Consider the following 23,836-nt stretch of genomic DNA (forward strand, 5'->3'; position numbering starts at 1 on the left):
TCTTTCAAAAAGGGGGGGAAAAAACAGAGCACGAGAGAACAGCTGACAAATTAGCAGCGAGCTTCACAGGAGGCAAACGATCTACAGGGAGAACAGACTACCTCAATTATGGATATTATTAATGAAATCAAACAAAGACCGGGAGGCCGAGAGAAGGGAAGAAATCCGTCACACATACTTTATTAAAAACACGAGAGCATTGATTGTTTTGTTTGATCGCTCATGTTTTCTGGAGGATTTGTGAAAATAATAGTTTTTATATAGCAGAAGCCAGCGGCAGCAGCAGTAGCCGGCCTAGCCCAGCTTAGGTGGATTTAACAGGGAAGATTCAGAGTTAAAGGCGGATTCCAAGGACTTGGCTCTATTTATAGCATGTAGAATTCATCATGGCTCAGCGACTCTCCACCCCCTCTCTGTCTACCCCCCCCGGGAGAAATCACAGTACCTATGAGAGGCCATGCTTAGGCCCAGACTGACCTAACACCGAAAGGCCATGAGTAGGAATTGAATTCAAAACGTCTAGCTTTCAATTAAAACGAGACCGGTAAAGAGGCTTTCAGTCTTATACTGAAGCCATGGTAAAGCCGTCACCATCTCTCATACTAGGGCCCTGTAACATGCATGATTTTAACCTTTATTTAAAAGCTTTTTCCATGAAACTTTCCCCATTTTCTTTTTATGTCAGATGGTTTAGCACCATCAGACAACCGCTTTCATTTTGTGTTTAGGCTTTAAATAGAGGATTAAAATGACGACGTCACATGACTGCGCAAACCAGAGCCCTGCACTTAGGACTGTTAGACGCTCGCTGCCCTTGCTACAATGACTGGAACACCCATAAGGCCAAAATGGACACACCACCTCAGAAGAACATCACATCTAAAAATGAAATACAAATATCCAAATCTGATTGGGTACAAAAGGATGACTGAAGGATTCTCATACTCCCCATCCATTTCCCTTTAGAAGAACCTGAGGACAAGCTAATTCTTTTTCTAGTTTAAAGAGGTTTTTTTTTTTTAAACGCCTAAAATTCCTTGCAGTTCATAACTCTGTAGCTAGGGTTATTTCACCCCCCCTCCCCCTCCCTCCCAAATTGTCTCCATTTCCAGCCTCAGATCTGAGACAAAGCATGGGCACAGCCCATTGGAGGTGATGATCTCAGTCGCCACATAAGCGAACAAATCTGGAAAAGCCATAAAAATACAGAACCACCCCCTTTCCTCAGTTATTAAATACGAACATATAAATCTCAGCGAATCAAAATGCATCCCTATACTGTGCTTCAACGTCTCACTGAATTGCTTAAAGTACCAGCCCAAACCCTACCCCCAGCTACTGAGCAGCTGTAGAGCACATTCTGCTTCCTCACTGCTTTAGTGTCGTTGTAGCACTCAGCGGCTGAGCAACATGCCCCCATAACACAGACCGAGACACACTGCTTTTCAGAAAGGCCAGGAGCAGTGACTCAGCAAGTATGCACCCCATCCAGAGCTCAATAGTGGATCACTGTCCAACACCATCGGTGGAGAAATAAACAGCACAGCAGCAGTACTACTACTGGGGTCTCAGAGTCAGACATTGACTTTAAACAGATTTCATTATCACAGTCCAGGGAGCTTCGGCGATCAATTCCTGACTAATGACGGATGGTAAAATGTGTTGCTCAGCAGGGAAAGGAAAAACGGTAAAAAAAAGGGTGGCTAATATTTAGGCTAAGATTTGCTTGTATGGAATGGAACCTATAGATAAACTGAACTGTGAAGTCATGGTCATGAGCAGGGAAAAGACGCGTTTACATAAAAAACAGAGCCAAAATCAGTACATATGGACCACAAGAGACAGCTCCAGAGCCCCGAGCCCTTTCATGTTCCTCAATGTAGTCGACTCCTCACTCAACGAGGTGTGGGGACAACAGCTCCTGCCAAATGGATGCGAGGCATGCCAGCCAGCATGTCCTCTCCGCCCACTCCAAGGGGCAGAGTGTGAGCAGTGGGGAGGCGGTGGGGGGAGGAAAGGTGAGGCTGGTGGGCGGGCAGCCAGGCAGGAGCTTCCTGACACGGGAACCTGCCACACAGCAGGATCAAACCGGCTGCCGAATGAATCACTACCACTCCCACCACCAACACAGTCGGCACCGGGCCTCCACACAGCCACTTCTGCTGCATCTACAATTAACAACAATCTGGGGAGAGACGGAGTTGCTAAAAATAATCCCACATGCATCTCAAAAAACTGGGCTCACACTTTGCACTGTCAGTGCCTTTGATACAGCATGATAAGACGGTGTTCTAAAATGGTCGTATTTTTTGGGACCGGGGAAAATAAGCATTAGTTACTCTAAATATGTATCTCAGCTGCTGAATTATTGAATATCTGCAAAGCGTTTAAAATGTAACTGCTTGCTTAGCGGGGTAATGGAGAAGTAGATGGAGGTATCACAGAGTCTACCGTTGAAGCAATTTTACACTTTCACATTCCACGCCCTGAAACCCAAGCTTGGAGGTGGGAGATAGCAGGGGCAGAGAGAAGCGCAAAACAAGCTTACCTGACTGATCACATTTAAAATAGGCAACAGGAGCTGCCTGGGATTTCTGTGCTGCAGTCAGTCACTATGTTAGTGAGCAGCAACATTATCTCCAAAGTAAATAATGTCCCGGAGGAAAGGCAGCTCCCCAAATCACTTCTTAAAAAACAGAAACCGCTCCAGGCTGCTATTATTAAGCCTGCGCCATCCAATGGGAAGGGGAACCTTTGATCCCTTTAGGGTGAAGCGCATTTGCATTTTATAATGAGATCAAAGAGGCTAGGTCTGTCCAGGGCCCCTGCAGAAGGCAGCGCCGTACCCCATCTCTAGTCTGCAGACCAGCCGATTTATAGCCTCCTAGACACTGGAGTCGTTTCTTAATCAACATGACAGTAGCTGTGAGGACATGTGGACATGCAGTAGGGAGATGGTGTTTGTAGGGCAATCAGCATCCATTCTTTGCCAGCTTGCCTTCACGCAGGTGTGGAAAACGGAGAAAAAAAAATAAACACACCAGTCGCAACAATCTCCTCCTCAACAGTTAAAGTTCAAGAGCAAACGTTTCAAACCTGGTTGAGAATTGCGCCACGTTTTCTTTGACATCCTTCACCTGCGAGAAACGCAGCAGGGAAAGAGTTTCTGCCTGCACTGGACGACATAAAGTGTGGGAAGAAATATTTGAGACGGAGGTGGGCGGCTCCACAGTCAGCGACTATCGGATTGGGTGTACATGCGTGCGTGGGTGTGTTCCATCCGAGAGCACTAACGAGCTGGTTTCCCGGAGTTGGAGCAGGCCGAACAGGAGTTCCGCTGGTGTCATCTGTGGGCACCCTAGCATCTATACATTTAATACCTTAACACCGAGGTTTATACTGAACGTGTCACACGTCAAAGAATCCCACACTACTGCATTTCAGCGGTAGCCTATAGGCTGTGTGGTCTAAAGAGAGAACAAGTCACTGCAGGGCCGAGGTATGAGACCAAAGCAGGTCAGGTAGAACTTGGATCGCTTTAAATTCATTAGCGGTGCGTACATCTGCCAAGGCCCGGCCGGCCACACGTTTTCAGAGGGCCTGATCAGATTAGATGGCCGGTTTGAAGCGGGATTATAAACCCGTTTTGTAAACAGAGATTTCAGATCTCTGCAGATAACATGAGCTTTTGCATGGACTGGGTGCCCGGTAATCCTCTAGTGTCTATACATTTAATACCTTAACACTCAGGCTTATACCGAACGTGTCACAAAACAAAAGGATCGTACACTAATGCATTTCAGCAGTAGCCTACAGGCTGTGTGGTCTGAGGAGAGAACAAGTCACTGCAGAGCCGATGTATGAGACCCCAAGCAGGTCAGGTAGAACTTGATCGCTTTAAATTCATTAGTGGTCGCTCAGGCAGGAGCCAGCCAGTTTGAAACTCATAACCTTAGAAACTGACCCACAGCCAAAACGTCTTGATAGAAAAGAAGAAGAAGTCTCATCAGCATCAAGAGCTTTGGACAGGCGAAGCAGGACATCCTAACCTGGGAGAGACCAGATCACTCTGATTTGCCTTTTAATCTGTTGAAAGTCATTAGGGCCAGCTCCACATATCCTACACTGCAATGACAGACTGGAATGATTAGTTTGAGCAGCAAGATTGAAATTGGACTAGAGGGAACAACACAGAAGGGTCTGTTTTAGAATACAAAAAGCACTACATGCACAGACAGAGATATATATATATATAAATAAATTCTCCCATGTAACATGCTCAGTGATGTTGGTACAAATATATGCTATGGGATGAAGGGGGGGGGGGGGGGGGACTATAGAAAGGACGATGTATCCTTAAGCAAGTATCCATGTGGCAGGCATACTGGGTCAACATAAGTCAGGACTAGCCAGTGTGTTTCTCCAAGTACTAGCTAGTCCCCAAACATCGTTCTCGTCAGCTAATAGAGTGTGACCTACAGCACAGGCCTATAAAAAAATAACTCTTCTGCATCGCTTAAGAGTGCAAAAATATATCCAAAAGTGCTTTAGAGAGCTGGAGAGGGTTTAAGAAAGCCTCTGTTTAATTGCCTGCTCGTGGACGCTGTGTGCTTATTCGCTCCTTCAAAAAACGACCACGCTCATATTTTTTGACCTTGATGAATTAGCTGTTCCTATTGACAGCACTTATTGATATTTCTTAAAAGCGTGGGCTAATGGAGTTCTATGGAGATGATTAAATGCCTGGATTAGCCCGGTCTCATCTCGGAGGCACAGCCCGCATTATCATACAGAGCAGACGCGTGCGTGCTCTGGCTCCTAAATTCTTGCAGCCCGCCAACATCTCTCCAGGGGAATAGCGGAGTGATGACTGCATCCGACCTACATTCACCCCGCCCAGACATGCTCACATCAACCCCTCTCTCACACAAACACGAAAGGATCTAGACACACGCTATCCACATTTTCTAACGTTGCTATGTGCACAGACAATAGAAGTGAAGGATTCGACTTACGCCTTCCTTACCAACTGCAGTGCCTTCCTGGCAAACCTGCTCGAGTTAAAAAAAAATTAAGGAGTCAATTTATAGAGTATTAAAGTCAAGTAAACAAGTGAAATTGTATATGTATTTAATTTAAGTTAGCTCAATCTACTAGCAGTTATGTTGTGATAATTAGGTTAGTTGTGTAAGAGTTAACCTCTATGGGATCGGTGTTCTCCCCCCCGCGGGTCGGTTGAGCTAACATGCGCTAATGTGATTAGCATGACGTAAGTAACAAGAACATTTCCCAGGACATAGACATGTCTTATATGGGCAGAAAGCTTAAATTCGTGTTAATCTAACGGCAGTGTCCAATTAACAGTAGCTATTACTGTGAAAAAATACCATGCCATTGTTTGAGGAGAGCACATAACAAAATATACTGCTCAAAAAACTAAAAGGGAACACTTAAACACATCCTAGATCTGAATGAAATAAATAATCTTATTAAATACTTTTTTCTTTACGTAGTTGAATGTGCTGACAACAAAATCACACAAAAATAATCAATGGAAATCCAATTTATCAACCCATGGAGGTCTGGATTTGGAGTCACACTCAAAATTAAAGTGGAAAACCACACTACAGGCTGATCCAACTTTGATGTAATGTCCTTAAAACAAGTCAAAATGAGGCTCAGTAGTGCGTGTGGCCTCCACGTGCCTGTATGACCTCCCTACAACGCCTGGGCATGCTCCTGATGAGGTGGCGGATGGTCTCCTGAGGGATCTCCTCCCAGACCTGGACTAAAGCATCCGCCAACTCCTGGACAGTCTGTGGTGCAACGTGGCGTTGGTGGATGGAGCGAGACATGATGTCCCAGATGTGCTCAATTGGATTCAGGTCTGGGGAACGGGCGGGCCAGTCCATAGCATCAATGCCTTCCTCTTGCAGGAACTGCTGACACACTCCAGCCACATGAGGTCTAGCATTGTCTTGCATTAGGAGGAACCCAGGGCCAACCGCACCAGCATATGGTCTCACAAGGGGTCTGAGGATCTCATCTCGGTACCTAATGGCAGTCAGGCTACCTCTGGCGAGCACATGGAGGGCTGTGCGGCCCCCCAAAGAAATGCCACCCCACACCATGACTGACCCACCGCCAAACCGGTCATGCTGGAGGATGTTGCAGGCAGTAGAACGTTCTCCACGGCGTCTCCAGACTCTGTCACATGTGCTCAGTGTGAACCTGCTTTCATCTGTGAAGAGCACAGGGCGCCAGTGGCGAATTTGCCAATCTTGGTGTTCTCTGGCAAACGTCCTGCACGGTATTGGGCTGTAAGCACAACCCCCACCTGTGGACGTCGGGCCCTCATACCACTCTCATGGAGTCTGTTTCTGACCGTTTGAGCAGACACATGCACATTTGTGGCGTGCTGGAGGTCATTTTGCAGGGCTCTGGCAGTGCTTCTCCTGCTCCTCCTTGCACAAAGGCGGAGGTAGCGGTCCTGCTGCTGGGTTGTTGCCCTCCTACGGCCTCCTCCACATCTGATGTACTGGCCTGTCTCCTGGTAGCGCCTCCATGCTCTGGACACTACGCTGACAGACACAGCAACCTTCTTGCCACAGCTCGCATTGATGTGCCATCCTGAATGAGCTGCACTACCTGAGCCACTTGTGTGGGTTGTAGACTCCGTCTCATGCTACCACTAGAGTGAAAGCACCGCCAGCATTCAAAAGTGACCAAAACATCAGCCAGGAAGCATAAGAACTGAGAAGTGGTCTGTGGTCACCACCTGCCGAACCACTCCTTTATTGGGGGTGTCTTGCTAATTGCCTATAATTTCCACCTGTTGTCTATTCCATTTGCACAACAGCATGTGAAATGTATTGTCAATCAGTGTTGCTTCCTAAGTGGACAGTTTGATTTCACAGAAGTGTGATTGACTTGGAGTTACATTGTGTTGTTTAAGTGTTCCCTTTATTTTTTTGAGCAATATATATATATATATATATAAGTAACTTGTATTTTCTTTTTAAAGAATTTAAAAAAGTAGCAATTCAACAAAAAATGCCATTTACGCTGGGCTAAACTTTACAGCATGTCATTGCCCAAGTGGTTTGCAATTGATTTCCATTTTTCTAACGGTTATCAATTGCTCTGGGTCTTTCACTGTGCTCATCTAGGCTACGTAACAGTGTTATCATAACCGGCCAAAAGTGATCACACCAATGCACTTTGTCCTCAACTTTCTGACGTGCATTTTCTATGCTGTAGGCCTGTTTCACATTCAGCAAATTAGTAAAAGTAAGCCTGCTTCTTTCCACAAATAGGCCATTAGACTTAGTATATTAAAAAAGTATCAAAATAAAAAATGTCCTATAGCTTGGTAGCCTATAGCTTTCATTGGATTTCACGAAGAGAGGACAGGCCTATTATTGGAGAGCTGTAACAGACGCTTGTGATGTGTAGCTGAAGAAAGAAACTACAATATTAGTTACCTATATTAGGCCATTCATTAGCTAAATATATTAGGGCAATATTTACCTGTCAAAGTGCAAGGGGAGAAAAAAAGTTGAGATCTGTAGTGAGTTCCTCCAGGCTAAGATCTGTGGTGCCTGGGAACACAAAGTTTCACTAGTGATTAGGCATAGGGCCATGTTTTTACACAACACAATGGCTATACCTGGGCTACAACAGGGCGACGAGGAATTTATTGTCGTCATCTCGTGAATACACAATTATTGTCCATAGGTTGTAAACTGCAGTGACGTAGCAACCATTTGGATGAGTTTGGGTATGTTCTTGACAGTTTAGAAGGACAAGGTACCATAGCAGGCCACTCATACGGTGGATTTTATCAGTGTTAAGATAGTAGGTCCTACTATAGGAAATGACGGACTTCCCCTTTCCATCTCCCTGCCCGTTCTTAATGTTGTAGCCAAATCTCTCCTCCAATAGGCTGTTAGGCAAAAAAACTACATTTGAAATAAGTGTCCAACAAGTTTTTGTAGTCTGGCTTTTCCTGGGACTCCAGGAATAGCCGTGGCAGCGGAGAGGCCAGGTGTGTAATTGTGCAACAGTACAAAGACAGGCTCGAGATGTAACCTACAGCCTAAGTAGAAGTGTACGCATATTAGACCATAATTCATATAAGCGCAATGTTAGGCTTAATACCGCAGTGAATATATCCAGTCAATTTACACAGCGAACTAAAACATTTATTAGATAAGGAAATCATAGGTAGCTACCCTATGTGCCTCCAGAGGCTGCGCTGAGTGCACTCCCTACCAGTCCAGGGGTACGCAGCTGGAGAAGCTACCATACGTTACAATGTAATGAAGAATGTTATTGTTTTCAAGTGAGTATAAAACTCTAGGCTGGAAACTGCAGTGAATAGCCTATGCAATTGGAATAACTGCTTAAATGCCTGGTGTTTTGAATGCATCCCGGTATTCATTTCAAAAGAACTGCATCTAGACTGCCTGATTGAGAAACCATTCATTTCGGTTACAGGTTTTTTTTCTTAGCAGTTTTACAAGGTTCAGGCACACAAGGCCAGTAATATGTTGTATTTTGTCAGGATGTTTCGGTTAACAGAAATGTGCTAATGTAGGGATTTCTAGTGACGCGCATATGAATTATGATAATGCATGAGCACGGAGGAAGTGGTATCCATAGTTCACACATTTGGCTTCCGTGTTTTAAAAGCGTTTGAAAAGGAGTTATATAGGTGCGTACATATCATAGTAGGTTGCATTCCCAGGACTATCAGTGGGCTAATTGAATTAAACACTGTTGCTCTTGTAATTACCATGTTTCACCATCATCTAAAAGACAATGCCGTCTTTGAAAATGTACATCATGAATGAACAGACCGCAAAACATGCGTAGTGATACCACATTTCACATCACAGCCTCAATAGTCAACCTAAATACATTCTACCACCATGCAGTACTTCTTTTTACATATGTTCAAACTGTGTAGGCTAACAATTTGTTTTGTTTGTCATTTAGCAGACGCTCTTATCCAGAGCGACTTACAGGAGCAATTAGGGTGCTTTTTTTAAGGGCACAGACCGATTTAACCTAGTCAGCTCGGGATTCAAACCAGCGACCTTTCGGTTACTGGCCCAACCTCTTAACCGCTAGGCTACCACCCAGCCCACAATCCACTATTCCTTAGTAACCTCTGCAATGTCAACAGTAAGCATGTCAGTCTCTCTTGGCTCAAAGTAGAGGAGAGATTGACTGAGTGTTAATTTCGTCGCCAATAACTGACGAAAACTCGTCAAATCCCCATCTTTCCCTAACTAAAACTGACGATAATGAGATGCCCCGAAAAATAACCCCAATAACTTTTACAAATTTTAGTTAACAAAAAGAATTCCACGTGAGCCTAACGGACATTTCATTTGACATGAAGCTCCATTTCATCTGTTTTGTCCAATCCTAAACATGCATGCACAATATTTCATGCAATCCTCTCATTGGCAGAATTGACATCTTTCAGTCATGTGGTCTGATTGAGCTGATCTGCCCCGGCTCTCCCTCACAGCTCCCAGGTGGTCACTTCAGTCACTTGTCAGTCTTTTAAACTGATGCGAAGCCAGGACACTTGACTTGCAACTAACCTCAACTAGAAACAATGTTTACGCTCTCTCCTACTTTCATGTAGGCTATTTTTGCTTTGATCAGAAGCTCCATTTTCCCATGTGTGCTGTTATTCACTCATCGGTGTTGCCGCCGCCACGCCGCAGTCCGCAAATGAGAGTTGTGGTTGCTTTCTTCCTATGGGAAGAACAAATGCTATTTGTTGAATATTAGGAGTACTGTAATCCGTCTGGCATTTTTGGAAAGATCCCATTTACCCACTTTCAAAGGAAACCACTGTTATTTACCCCCTTGTTATTTACCTCCCTTGACTGTTATGATGGGGGGGGGGGGGGAAAATCAAAGTTGTAAATTGTTTAACCTGTAGCCAAGGCTTTAAAGCCTATATAGCTAATTATGGCTGGCATTGGGCACAATCTGCCACAATATTAATGTTGCCAGCTTACGGTATAGGAGGGGATAGTAGGCCTAGATGGACAAGGCTATCTGAATATGATTACAATGGAAGTTGGAGGTAGCCTAAATATTCATTATTTCACCTAGACAAATCTATACGGAACAATTTCTGTATTTTTATTTTACACAACAATTTCAAAGATTTTACGGAGTTACAGTTCATAAAGGGAAATCAGTCAATTGAAATAAATAAGGCCCTAATCTATGGATTTCACATGACTGGGAGTACAGAGGAGTCTTGGTCACAGATACATAAAAATAAAATAGGTAGGGGTGTGGATCAGAAAGACAGTATCTGGTGTGACCACCATTTGCCTCGTGCAGCACAACACATCTCCTTCACATAGAGTTGATCTGTTGATTGTGGCCTGTGGAATCTTGTCCCACTCCTCTTCAATGGCTGTGCGAAGTGGCTGGATATTGGCGGGAACTGGAACACATTGTCCCACACGGCATTCCAGAGCACCCCATATATACTTCCTGAGCTTTCTTATATCTCCAAGATATAGGGCAAACACCTCAAAACCTTGTTTCTTATGATACATTGTTTGCCATTTCTGAATATGTTATTCAATGGCGGATGAAATAATAATTGTTATATATAATTTTACCTAAAGGGGCCCGAAAATTCATAATCAAATAGCTAAATGATCCATAGTATGACCATCTTAAAACAATTACATTCTTCACCTTAGAACCCCCCCCCCCCCCCACGATCATATTAATCTCAAATGACTCAAGCAAACAGAATTACCTAAAAAAATAAGAAAAACACCTCTCCCCGACCTAGTTAAGACAAATGTAGTAAAGTATTTTTGTCTAATACAACTGTTTTTTTTGCGCCGGACCACAGGAAGACTAGCTGTCGCCACTGGCGTCGGCTAATGGGGATCCCACTAAAATCCCCATCTAAAATCTAAGACAATGCATATCAACATGGTTGATATGAAGCTAAATCAATCAATTTAATGCTGGATACTTTCTTATCCCCTCCCCACATAGACGCACACAGGAAATGGGCTGCATACATCATGTCTGACTGCAATAAACCAGTGCCGCACATCCTCCTTCCTATAAATGTCTACTGATTGGAAAACTCATTCTTGTATCACTTTCCATCTGGGCTCTTTAAAAGGCAATCAGCATAGCTTCATCTGTGTATATCATGTGCTCCTTGAGATGATGATGACAGCACTGGCTCTCTCCTACACAACGGCCTTCTCCCTATCAAGGCATCTGCAATGAATAATACCACCCATGAATGAGTTATTTAGTCTTTGTTTGCTCAGATAGGGACATCTCTGAATATTAATCCAGAATTTTACACTTCACAGTTCTCGCAGGGCTGCTCCGATTTTTTTACAATTTTTTATTCAAAAAGGATGTACAGCTCGCTTTGAGCTTTAGGGAAATTACAGTGTGGTGCTTGTTATGAAAGACATTGAGCTTCACGTCTACAAAACTAACTCGATAGCGTTCCAAAACCACACACTGGGTGATGTCATCAGCTGGGAATTGACATCCGTTCTACTCCAGCTCGTCTGTCTGTCCTCTTACAGTACGTACCTTCCAGCCGCTGCCTGCCTCCCTGTAGTAGGGGAAGTTGTCACAGATCCACTGGTAAATCTCGCTCAGGGTCATCTTCTTCTTTGGCGAGCTGTTGATGGCGAAGGTGATGAGGCTGGCGTAGCTGTAGGGCGGCTTGCCGTCTTTGTGCTGCTGGACCTCCTCCTGGTCCAGCGTGGTGTTGGGGTCCAGCATGGCGTTCTTCTTGCCCATGCCCTGCCCCCCGTGGCCCCCCTGGGCATCCGCCTTCTGGATGGCAGCCCGCATGGTCAGCTGAGGCAGCCAATCCATGGAGGTCAGACTACTCTCCAGCTCCGACGTCATAGCGGCGGCAGGCTGGGCTAGGCTGGGGGGGGGCGGGGGGGTGTTGATGGGTGGAAAGCAGGCCAGGTGAGGTGAGTGGAGGCTGAGGGCAAGGTTCCCCCAGCTCAGCTGTCTAGCGGTCTCTGAGTGAGGCCTAGAAGAAGATAAGACAGGTAGTGTTTAGTCCAATTACACACATTTTGAAATTACACTAACAATGAGGTTGGTGAGCATAAAAAAAAAAAGACAAAATGTCTGGCAGCTAGCTAGACATACTGCATTAAATTAGTATATTCCCTGTAGTAAAAAGGTAAACGTCTGACTGCTTTTAGGTACTTTCAAAACATATGGATGCTTCCCGTTTTACAGGATACTAGAAGAAAAAAAAATATATATATATATATATATAATAATTTTTAAAAAAACAGGTAGGTATGATTGACTCAGCCTGGCCTTAAATCCACATATTGGTAGCCAACGCTGTGCCACATTTTGTTAGAGATGGTTCACAATACCACACAAGGCTGTCTAACAAACACTCCATAATCCCGATCCCAGGCCAGCACACAGGAACTCAAGTCCAGGAGCATCCCACTGGCTTGCTTCTGAAGCTAAGCAGGGTGGGTCCTTGTCAGTCCCTGGATGGGAAACCAGATGCTGCTGGAAGTAGAGTTGGAGTGCCAGTAGGAGGCCCCCTTTCCTCTGGTCTTAAAAGAGAGATCCCAATGCCCCAGGGCAGTGATTGGGGACGTTGCCCTGTGTAGGGTGCCGTCTTTCGGATGGGACGTTAAAACGGGTGTTCCGACACTCTGTGGTCGCTAAAGATCCCATGGCACTTATCGTAAGAGTCGGGGTGTTAACGCCGGTATCCTGGCTAATTTCCCAATCTGGCATTCATACCATCATGGCCACCTAATCACCCCTAGTTTAAAATTGGCTCAGTCATCCCTCTCCCCTGTAACTATTCCCCAGGTCGTTGATGTAAATGAGAAAGTGTTCAGTCAATTTACCTGTTAAAATAAAAGATATCCCACCACCCCTGCAAGTTAGCACATTCACACTCCCTGCTGCCCATAGAGCTGACAGAGTTAAATGCTAGAGGGAGAATTGTTTTCACAACTGCCAGCCAAATGGGGGAATGGCTCAGGAGGAATTCTGACTGCAGGGGAGTAAACCCTCCTCCCCCAGGCGGAGCCTCTACCGTAAACAACTAGCCCTGTGTCATCATGCCAACCGTCCTAGCCTATGCTCGGCCCTTTGTATCCGCCTTGATTTGCACACAAACAGCCCCTCTCTCGCTGGGCTCGATGCCCTCTCTGGCTTAAAATAGCAGCAGAAGAGAGGGGCCTAAAGTTACAGGCATAGATAGGTGAAGGCAGGCAGCCATGCAAAACAAGCCCCCTGTGAAGGACTGACACTGCACTATGGTGGGGGAGAAAGCCCCACAGGAGAAAGAGGAATCTCCACTGTGTGTGTGTGTGTGTGTGTGTGTGGCTCACATGCCCACCCTGCTGTAATAAATACCTCCCAGACCTCAGAGAGTTTGAGGAGCAGCAGGAATGCCCTTCACAGAGACAAGGCTATAACGCTGCAGCAAGTCACTGACTGGAGCCTCAGCCTAGTGTTAACTAAGACCCTGATCTGTGAGAGGAGACATAGTAGCAGCACTTATGCAAGCTCACTGCTGCTTTATTACCTGAAACTACCAAAATGCCACAGTGGCTCTGGAGCTAATTGAAATAAAAAGGTGAGTCACGTCCTGCTAATGAGTCATTTTCCACTTTAAATGAGATAGCAGGGCGACCAACCCTCTCCTAGATCAAATTAACACACTATTCTCATTATCTTTATGTACCATTGAAAATACGAATCTAATTGTTCTACTACCAATTACATTGTAACACAAGCCACAATACCCCGAAATACAACTAGCAGACTTTCCCCTGCATGGTCTCTCACTCTGTCTGCAGCTGGTTCTAACATGTGGCTCAGTGGCAGTGATAGGCTGCATCCTTACAGTAGGATGATGAAGCAGGGCTAGGATGCAGCCAGACCCCATTGGCTTGCCATGAGAGGCCAGCAAGCTGACAGACAGCAGGTTGATGAGTGGCTCCACCCGCAACACTGAGACGAACGCCATTTGACCCTACGCTAATGATCCAGATGTTTCAGAATCTGCAGGGCCAATCGTCTTAAATTGGTGAACCCTGGCTGTGGCAGGAATGATGAAGAGCGGCAGCAGCCCCTCTGCCTTCATCAGGCCAAGGCTCCGTGACAGGCAGCCAAGGGCAGGACCATCCAGAGGTCAGAGAGTTCAGGCCCCGACACTTAGGAGACCCAGGGAGGAGATTACCACTCCGCACATGGAATCGCTTTGATCCGACTGAGTCTGTCACTGTCGCTTTCACAAAGCAGGGTTTTTCCCTCAACTGTAATTTGTTTTGAGTGTGGTGCTCTGGGGCGCGTTTTACAACTGAGGAATAAACGCCTCGTCAAATTCATTTCTATTCAGTGGCGCTTGAAGGGTTTTATCCCCCTCAGATTAATGGCAGATTTGGTATTGAAATACCTTAATCCAACAAGTTCCCTACCTTTTTTTATTACACAGAGCACCGACAGTGATTCAGTCATGCCTCACTGTCAATAAGTCCAATGTGGCTCAAACCCAGTGCAATCACTGCGTAGTGCCAAACCCTTTTGTCAGTAGGCGTCATCCTCTGAGGCAACAGGGTGACTAATGATGGAGCCTGCTGTCCTCGCCATAACGTCACAGTAGATGACACCTTCACGGTCTTGAGATGGAGCGGAAAGAATTGGGTTTGAAACTCACCCCGTCCCACTGTCTGCTGCATAGCCTTACACTTGGCAAGTGATAGTTTCAGTACCTGCTTATAGTTCCATATAGGCTACATTTCCTACTACCTTATGCTCACCACGTTCTCTTTACCTAGCTGTAGAAACCTGTAGATATCCATAATCCTGAATCATTCCCTATCCCGGAGAAAGGGATATCCAGACTCCACATTCCCAGTCACACTTCCAGACGTAAAACTCTTGATAGGTACCAGACCAGTGTTCCTTCTACTGCACTTATCTGCAATGAATTTCCCCCCCCCCCCCCCAATTTACTCCAGCCATGCATCTGTCACACTTAACACCTCAGCACAGCATATGTCTGCCGGGCTACACAAGACCATGAGACCCATGGCCATGATTGTGCTGCACATCTCCTTAAGACCAAACACCGTCACCGGTAGTCAAAAACTCGACAGTAAATATTTACACCACCGGTGATTAAATGCTGCCCCTGAGCATGTTAGAGTACAGGAAAACTAAGAGGAGAAAGAGAAAAGCTTGTGGTGACAGAGATATCTTCCTGTAGTGGGAGGGATGGCAGGTAGCCTAGCGGTTAACAGCACTGAGCCAGTAACCGAAGAAGAGCAGACTGGGTGAAACATCTGTTGATGTGCCCTTGAGCAAGGCACTTAACCCTAATTGCGCCTGTAAGTCGCGCTGGATAAGAGCGTCTGTTAAATGACTAAAAAAATAAAAAATAAAAATAAAAAAAAAAGGTAAAAAAAAAAGTGTAATGTAACTTGGCGAAAGAGACGGGAATGGCTCAGCGAGTCCCCCGCCGCTACGCCTGAAGATCTGGCACACAACTCACAACAGTGATGTAACCTGGTAACAAGCTTTTGGTATCATCTTCACTCTCGACCGAAACCCAGGCCATACCTTCCATATCAACAGCCGTATTCCACTGCTTGAAAAGCCCTCGTTTTCTTAGTGATATGCGGGGGGGGGGGGGGGGGGGGGGATGGGCGGGAACCCTGCACACCTGTCCGTCCGTCAGTCAAAAGGAAGATTCCTCAATTTTTCCAGTCCTGGAGGCAAACGGCTTATTGGAAGAGTTATTTTTGGAAGAACACGGCTGGCCATTGTGATTAAACGTGAGCGTTTGTAATCGTGCCGTGTGAACGCCCCCAAGGGGGTTTCATCTTCATAAAAAAATACATTCAAGTAGGTAACGGCAGTGCCAAGGCAATGACTTTTAATTTCAGTCTTCCTTCTCAATTAAAGGTTTAATGGTGCCGTTGAAACCACCGCCAGGAAGAGAGGGAGCATTAATAACCCAATCCTTACTTGCATTTTTTAGGATGTGTCAATTATCGCTTCACTGCTCAAACTGCTGAGCACATTGTTCAGCTTATTGTAGCCCGCAGCCAAGCTGGGCTCAGAGACAGGGCCTGTGTTTGCAGATAGCTGCTAACTGTGCGTTTGGAGTTCTGTTTCGGTGTTGGGAAGCGGTCTATTAAATTGGTTGGGTTTGGTGGTTGTGTGAAGCAGTCTATGGTATAGTGTTGGGGAAGTGGGTTCTCTCGGTTCACCTGCTCCCACTTCAGAGACTTAACACCATACTCCAAAACTATTCTGCCAATCAGTGGAGATTGCCACTATGCTGTGTGTGAGGCAGTTTAAAGCGTTAGTTGCTGAAATGTTTGGGCTTACATGTACCCATTGATTCTTAAAAGAATATAACTTGTAAATGCCTCATGACCAAGCAAATTTTACTCCAATGTTTGTGAACAATGTAAATGTAAACAAACACTAACCTCAAAACAGTTAAAACGTTAATATCATGGATGGCCAGTCTTCGCAGCCATAGAGCTGTATGAATTTGAGAGGTTACTTTTCTCCCAACCCTCAGCTTTTTACCAAAACAGAGGTGAGGTGATCATTTCAATTCAAGACACAAGCTTTAAAATACACAGATCCATACGGAAGGGACTCGTCTTTGCCCGCTTGCCCTTTTCAGGCCACGTTGATGTGAACAACTTGGCTCTTGTTGCACTGAGCAAAAACATACTAGTTGGGGTGCTTGAAGCACTTAGCATCAAACCAAGCAGAGTATAATAGGCTGCATGGATGTGCATGCCTGTCAACATAAGCCGTAGCAGGCAGCTGACACCAGCCCAGCCAATACCGTCAGAGTTGGACGAGGCCCAGCCATGCAGCTCAAGCCTCCAGGCTGTCATGAGGTTACAGCACAGACAACTGACTCTGTGACCCCCCCCCCCCCCACCCCACATCAAGACCTGGTCAAAACAGACACCAGGGGTCGCGTTAACGCCGATTGTGATTTCACGCATAAGAAATACCTTGTACTGTATTGTAAACACAGATGTAAAATGTTTATTGTAATCTCTGCTCGGAATCAGACTAATTTTGAGCTTCAGTTGCACTTCTCCACTTGAATGAGAATTCAGGAACTGGCATTCTATCAGCAGACAGCGCTTTGACTGGTGTGTAGCTACTCTCTCTGGTATTTATCCTCGTGTAGCCTACTTTTCTCCGGTATTTATCCTCGTGTAGCCTACTTTTCTCCGGTAAAATGCGAGATTAACTTCAAGCAAAACATTAGGAAAATGTAGCAGGCTGCATTCGCTCTACGATAAACAGACATAGGATGGCCATGCATTGTTTTAGCAAAAATGCATTGCACTAACGCAATGTCTGAGAATGTAAACTAAAGCTGTACGCCCCTGATCACTATTGAAGAAAAAAAAAAAATCCCCCCCCCCCAAAAAAAACAATCATAAAAACGCAGTTGAAATGGGGTTTAACCTGTTGGGGGTAGGGGGCAGTATTGACACGGCCGGATAAAAAACGTACCCGATTTAATCTGGTTACTACTCCTGCCCAGTAACTAGAATATGCATATAATTATTGGCTTTGGATAGAAAACACCCTAAAGTTTCTAAAACTGTTTGAATGGTGTCTGTGAGTATAACAGAACTCATATGGCAGGCAAAAACCTGAGAGGATTCTATATGGGAAGTGGCCTGTCTGACAAGTTGTTGTTCATCTGGGCTCTTTTTATTGAAGACTGAGGATCTTTGCTCTAACGTGACACTTCCTACGGCTCCCATAGGCTCTCAGAGCCCGGGAAAAAGCTGAACGATATCAAGGCAGCCTCTGGCTGAAACACATTATCGCTTTTGGCAAGTGGCCGATCAGAGTACTATGGGCTTAGGCGTGTGCCCGAGTCGACCCCATGCTTTATTTTCTTTCGTCTGTTTACCTAAATGCAGATTCCCGGTCGGAATATTATCGCTTTTTTTACGAGAAACATGGCATAAAAATGGATTTTAAACAGCGGTTGACATGCTTCGAAGTACGGTAATGGAATATTTCGATTTTTTTTGTCACGAAATGCGCCATGCTCGTAACCCTTATTTACCCTTTCGGATAGTGTCTTGAACGCACGAACAAAACGCCGCTATTTGGATATAACAATGGATTATTTTGAACCAAACCAACATTTGTTATTGAAGTAGAAGTCCTGGGAGTGCATTCTGACGAAGACAGCAAAGGTAATAACATTTTTCTTATAGTAAATCTGACTTTGGTGAGTGCTAAACTTGCTGGGTGTCTAAATAGCTAGCCCTGTGATGCCGGGCTATCTACTGAGAATATTGCAAAATGTGCTTTCACCGAAAAGCTATTTTAAAATCGGACATATCGAGTGCATAGAGGAGTTCTGTATCTATAATTCTTAAAATAATTGTTATGCTTTTTGTGAACGTTTATCGTGAGTAATTTAGTAAATTCACCGGAAGTTTGCTAGTTCTGAACGTCACATGCTAATGTAAAAAGCTGGTTTTTGATATAAATATGAACTTGATTGAACAAAACATGCATGTATTGTATAACATAATGTCCTAGGTGTGTCATCTGATGAAGATCAAAGGTTAGTGCTGCATTTAGCTGTCTTCTGGGTTTTTGTGACATTATATGCTAGCTTGAAAAATGGGTGTCTGATTATTTCTGGCTGGGTACTCTGCTGACATAATCTAATGTTTTGCTTTCGTTGTAAAGCCTTTTTGAAATCGGACAGTGTGGTTAGATTAACGAGAGTCTTGTCTTTAAAATGGTGTAAAATAGTCATATGTTTGAGAAATTGAAGTAATAGCATTTCTAAGGTATTTGAATAACGCGATTTCGTTCCGCCGGCCCTAGAGAAGTTAAAAAAAGGCAGATTTCTGGACGGTCTGTGTTTTGAAACAGCAGACTTATGAACGCTAACGCGACCCCCTGGGCACTTGAAAACAAGAGAAAAGGATTCTGAATGGAAGCTGCAGTAATTACGCCGTTTGGGGATATTAGAAATTAGCAGTCTGCCATTTTTCACGGTAGTGTTCTGAGCCTGGGCTTGGAGAGAGCTGCGCACGCAGGAAGGCAAACAAGGCCCTCAAGCTCATTGTGCAATCTGCAGCAGGTCCTCACAAAAAAAACACATACAGCATTCCAGTAATTCAATAAGCCTTTCCAATGAATTACACCAGTGATCAGTAGAGGTTTGTGTTTCTGTCCCTAACAGCTTGGCTGGGAGGTGGCCTTTATGTAGGGAGCGGTGGGGGTGCCCTGACACCGACCATGCAAACCCAATTACCCTGGTCCCCGGGCCTGAGGGCCTGCATTAACACTCTCCCCCGGGGAGCTTGACTCCATGACAGCCTGGCAGCCGGCGCGGGAGACAGAGAGAGACAGACAGGACACAGAGAGAGAGAGACAGACAGGACAGAGAGGGGCTGCTGCTGAATCCCAAATAGACCACTTAAGGGACTGGCAAGAGGACTGTTTTGGTGGCATTATTGAGAGCCTTTCCCCTCATCAGCATTCCCCAGATCCCATCCTATAGGCCACAATTAAATTCCAGGCTCTGGGGGAGGCAGGGTAAGGAGGGAGGCGCCGGCACTGCCTCTGGACCAGATATGATCGGCCCCAGTGTCACGTCAGTAGAGATACAGCAAACTCACATTATTAAAATCAGGCAGTTCTCCTGCAATTAAAAACGCACGGACTCTACCTGAATAAGCCGTTTCGTCTTGACATGGAGTTCCAGCACTACGCTGTGCATTTGTAAATCCCATATCACCGCCGTCACAAATAACGGTGCACAAGCCCTCTTCCTCGCGGCAACTGAAATGGTGTTCAATAACGAGAACAAGCTGAAGTCGCCCAAGCGTGAGTCGAAGGAATTACCTGGGTGGGCAGAGCATGCTCAGAAATCACATCACAGGAGGTGGAATAATGTCCTGAATTTCAAAATGGAGACAGGGTTCAGGCTAGGCAGCTAGGTTGTGCAAAGATGGAGAGTGATACTAGAGCAACACACAGCTACAACACTAGTCAGGCCTATTTAGGGCTACAAATATAAATGCCATTCTAATGGGAGAACAAGGCGCTTTGGTTCAGTCATTAGAGGTTCTTCTCACGTAAGCCTAAAATTGCCTTCACTTGGGATGGCATTAACATTTGAGTTTTAATTAAAATCGCTTTGCTTTTTAATCAATATCCACTCTCTCAGAAATAATTAAGAGCTTATGAAAAGAGTTTACTGCCTGATGGAACTGGACGCTGTTGAAGAGCTGCTCTTTGACTCCGAGTTCCATTTCAGCGTTTTACTGCACCTCCAGCTCCCTCCCCCCTTTAAAAAAAATAAATACTCAAAGGCCTCACTGTACCCTCTACCCTGCATGAGATAACACCTCCCAGTAGCCAGTGAAAAAAAGCATGCAGCACACCCCACAAACAGATAAACACAAACACGCAACAAAAATAGTATGGAACAGACTGCAGCCTTCCAGCCAGTAATTGACTAAGATAAAGCTTACGCTAGAGTGACCCTGCACAATAAGAGCATGATGGGCATTTATGGCACATTGCAAAGGGGCTGGCTGGGCCACCCGTCACAAAACCGTGCCCTTTCCCTGGAACGATAATGCCTCTGCATTTGTGGTTGCACAATAACAGCAGAGATTAGAGGATTAAGTCACAGGTCAATAGTTTCATCTTTTGTTGGAGCGTCAGCTTAGCCTCTGCTCAGACAGCGTAGCCATTTGGCGCAGGGCGGGCAGGCAGGCTGAGGAGGCCATCTTTGCAGAGGGCAGCTTGATGTGACGTCAGAGCGTTCTGCGGATGTGCGCGCGAGGGGGATAGCATGCCATCACTAGATCTGTGAGTGACCCCCCCCAATCACTGGGTCACAGCCAGCACAGACAGTCCATCGGTGGCCCATATTCACTGCCAGGAGAAACAAATCATCCATTACAGAAGGCTACATTCTTTCTGGAGAGCGATCCCATTCCATTCCAGAGTGAGACTGCTGCTGTGTGTTCCGGTAGCCCTAGTAAATGAGAGAGTTGACAAAGCGTGGAGAAACCACAATCAACTGTGGAATGGACCAGGGATACCACGAGTCAGTCACCAGGACTCAGCCACGGTCAAACCTGGTTAGAAATTCCTCAGGAATTCTCTGGAAGCCTTCCAAATCAAATCAAATGTTATCTGTCACATGCTTCGTAAACAACAGGTGTAGACGAACCGTGAAATGGAAACATATAGGCCCTCCCCAACAACACAGAGAAAAGAGGTGTAGACGAACCGTGAAATGGAAACGTATAGGCCCTCCCCAACAACACAGAGAAAAGAGGTGTAGACGAACCGTGAAATGGAAACGTATAGGCCCTCCCCAACAACACAGAGAAAAGAGGTGTAGACGAACCGTGAAATGGAAACGTATAGGCCCTCCCCAACAACACAGAGAAAAGAGGTGTAGACGAACCGTGAAATGGAAACGTATAGGCCCTCCCCAACAACACAGAGAAAAGAGGTGTAGACGAACCGTGAAATGGAAACGTATAGGCCCTCCCCAACAACACAGAGAAAAGAGGTGTAGACGAACCGTGAAATGGAAACGTATAGGCCCTCCCCAACAACACAGAGAAAAGAGGTGTAGACGAACCGTGAAATGGAAACGTATAGGCCCTCCCCAACAACACAGAGAAAAGAGGTGTAGACGAACCGTGAAATGGAAACGTATAGGCCCTCCCCAACAACACAGAGAAAAGAGGTGTAGACGAACCGTGAAATGGAAACGTATAGGCCCTCCCCAACAACACAGAGAAAAGAGGTGTAGACGAACCGTGAAATGGAAACGTATAGGCCCTCCCCAACAACACAGAGAAAAGAGGTGTAGACGAACCGTGAAATGGAAACGTATAGGCCCTCCCCAACAACACAGAGAAAAGAGGTGTAGACGAACCGTGAAATGGAAACGTATAGGCCCTCCCCAACAACACAGAGAAAAGAGGTGTAGACGAACCGTGAAATGGAAACGTATAGGCCCTCCCCAACAACACAGAGAAAAGAGGTGTAGACGAACCGTGAAATGGAAACGTATAGGCCCTCCCCAACAACACAGAGAAAAGAGGTGTAGACGAACCGTGAAATGGAAACGTATAGGCCCTCCCCAACAACACAGAGAAAAGAGGTGTAGACGAACCGTGAAATGGAAACGTATAGGCCCTCCCCAACAACACAGAGAAAAGAGGTGTAGACGAACCGTGAAATGGAAACGTATAGGCCCTCCCCAACAACACAGAGAAAAGAGGTGTAGACGAACCGTGAAATGGAAACGTATAGGCCCTCCCCAACAACACAGAGAAAAGAGGTGTAGACGAACCGTGAAATGGAAACGTATAGGCCCTCCCCAACAACACAGAGAAAAGGAAAAAAAAAAATTATTAACAAGGAATAAATACACAATTACTAACAATAACTTAGCTATATATATATATACACACACACACACACACACACGGGTACCAGTACCGAGTCCATGTTTTTATTGTTTCTTTTTTTATTTAACTAGGCAAGTCAGTTAAGAACAAATTCTTATTTACAACGACGGCCTACACCGGCCAAACCCCGACGATGCCGGGCCAATTGTGCACCGCCCTATAGGACTCCCAATCACAGCCGGATGTGATACAGCCTGGATTCGAACCAGATACTATAGTGACGCCTCTTGCACTGAGATGCAGTGCCTTAGACCGCTGCGCCACTCGGGAGCCCGATGTGCAGGGGTATGAGGTAACTGAGGAAGATATGATATTTTTTTTTTTAAAAGGCAGGGACAAAGTGACTAGGCAACAGGTTAGATAATAAACATTAACAGCAGCACGTGTGAGGAGTCAAAAGAGTTCATTCAAAAAGGGTTAATGCAGATCCACTAACTATTTAGCAGCCGGATGGCTTGGTTCCAGACTCGGCGCATCCGTACCACTTGCCGTGCGGTAGCAGAGAGAACAGTAGGACATGGGCGGATGGAGTCTATAACAAGACTAGCTGGAGTAGCACGGCTTCCTTCTCTCTCCCTGGCTGAGACCGAGCAACTTCAGAAGGCAGCTTCCTGGAAGCTTTAGGCCATGTGAGGGACTGCGAGTCGGAGATAGACAGGCATTCAGCATCGCCACCTGTCAACATCCTCCCTCCCACACACCCTGTTCCAGGTTGCGTCAACGCGTTTGGTTTCCAAGAGACCACACTGTTTACCTGGGTGTGGAGGAGGAGAGAAGGTAACTGTACGAGTCATTGTTGTTCTAGGCCTTTGCTGTTCAAATACCTCCAGGCAAAAAGGGAATCAACATGGCATTGCTCATCAAACAGCTCAATAGGGCATCACTAACCCAGAGGATTTATCGTGAGACCAGGTATATACGATTTAGATTTTAAAAAAGCTCAAAGTAAGCAAAAATCATCTCCCAAAGCCAAGTGCACGATGTTCAAATGAAGCGATGGAAATTTCAGACACGCTGTCCGAACAGCCGCTGTGCAGCAGTATCAGACTGTGAAATCACCATGGGGACTGAACTCGTACTGCCTGGTAGAGCCACTGCCGACATGACGCTGATCACAGATCTGATCCGAGAGATCACTCCACATGCTGACCAGTCCACACAGTTGGAAATAATAATAATAAAACCAAACAATACAGTGTTGCAGACTATCAAGTCCCCTGCCCAGACCTGGCTTGCTGAACTTGTTTACTTACATTGAAGTTGCAAGG

At 45.5% G+C, this 23,836-nt stretch overlaps 1 protein-coding gene across 1 annotated transcript in view; it reads right to left on the reverse strand.

The window, feature by feature from the left end:
- Positions 1-23,836, reverse strand: part of LOC106582813 (forkhead box protein J3) — an 85,435-nt gene that overhangs the window by 45,873 nt on the left and 15,726 nt on the right. Inside the window, exon 2 of the mRNA XM_014166268.3 lies at positions 11,620-12,076. Within this exon, the coding sequence (XP_014021743.1) occupies positions 11,620-11,943 (324 nt within the window). The 5' untranslated portion in view covers positions 11,944-12,076. The remainder of the gene's footprint in view (positions 1-11,619; positions 12,077-23,836) is intronic.

The sequence above is a fragment of the Salmo salar genome, chromosome 22, assembly GCF_965601325.2.
Source record: "Salmo salar chromosome 22, fSalSal1, whole genome shotgun sequence".
NCBI lineage: Eukaryota > Metazoa > Chordata > Actinopteri > Salmoniformes > Salmonidae > Salmo > Salmo salar.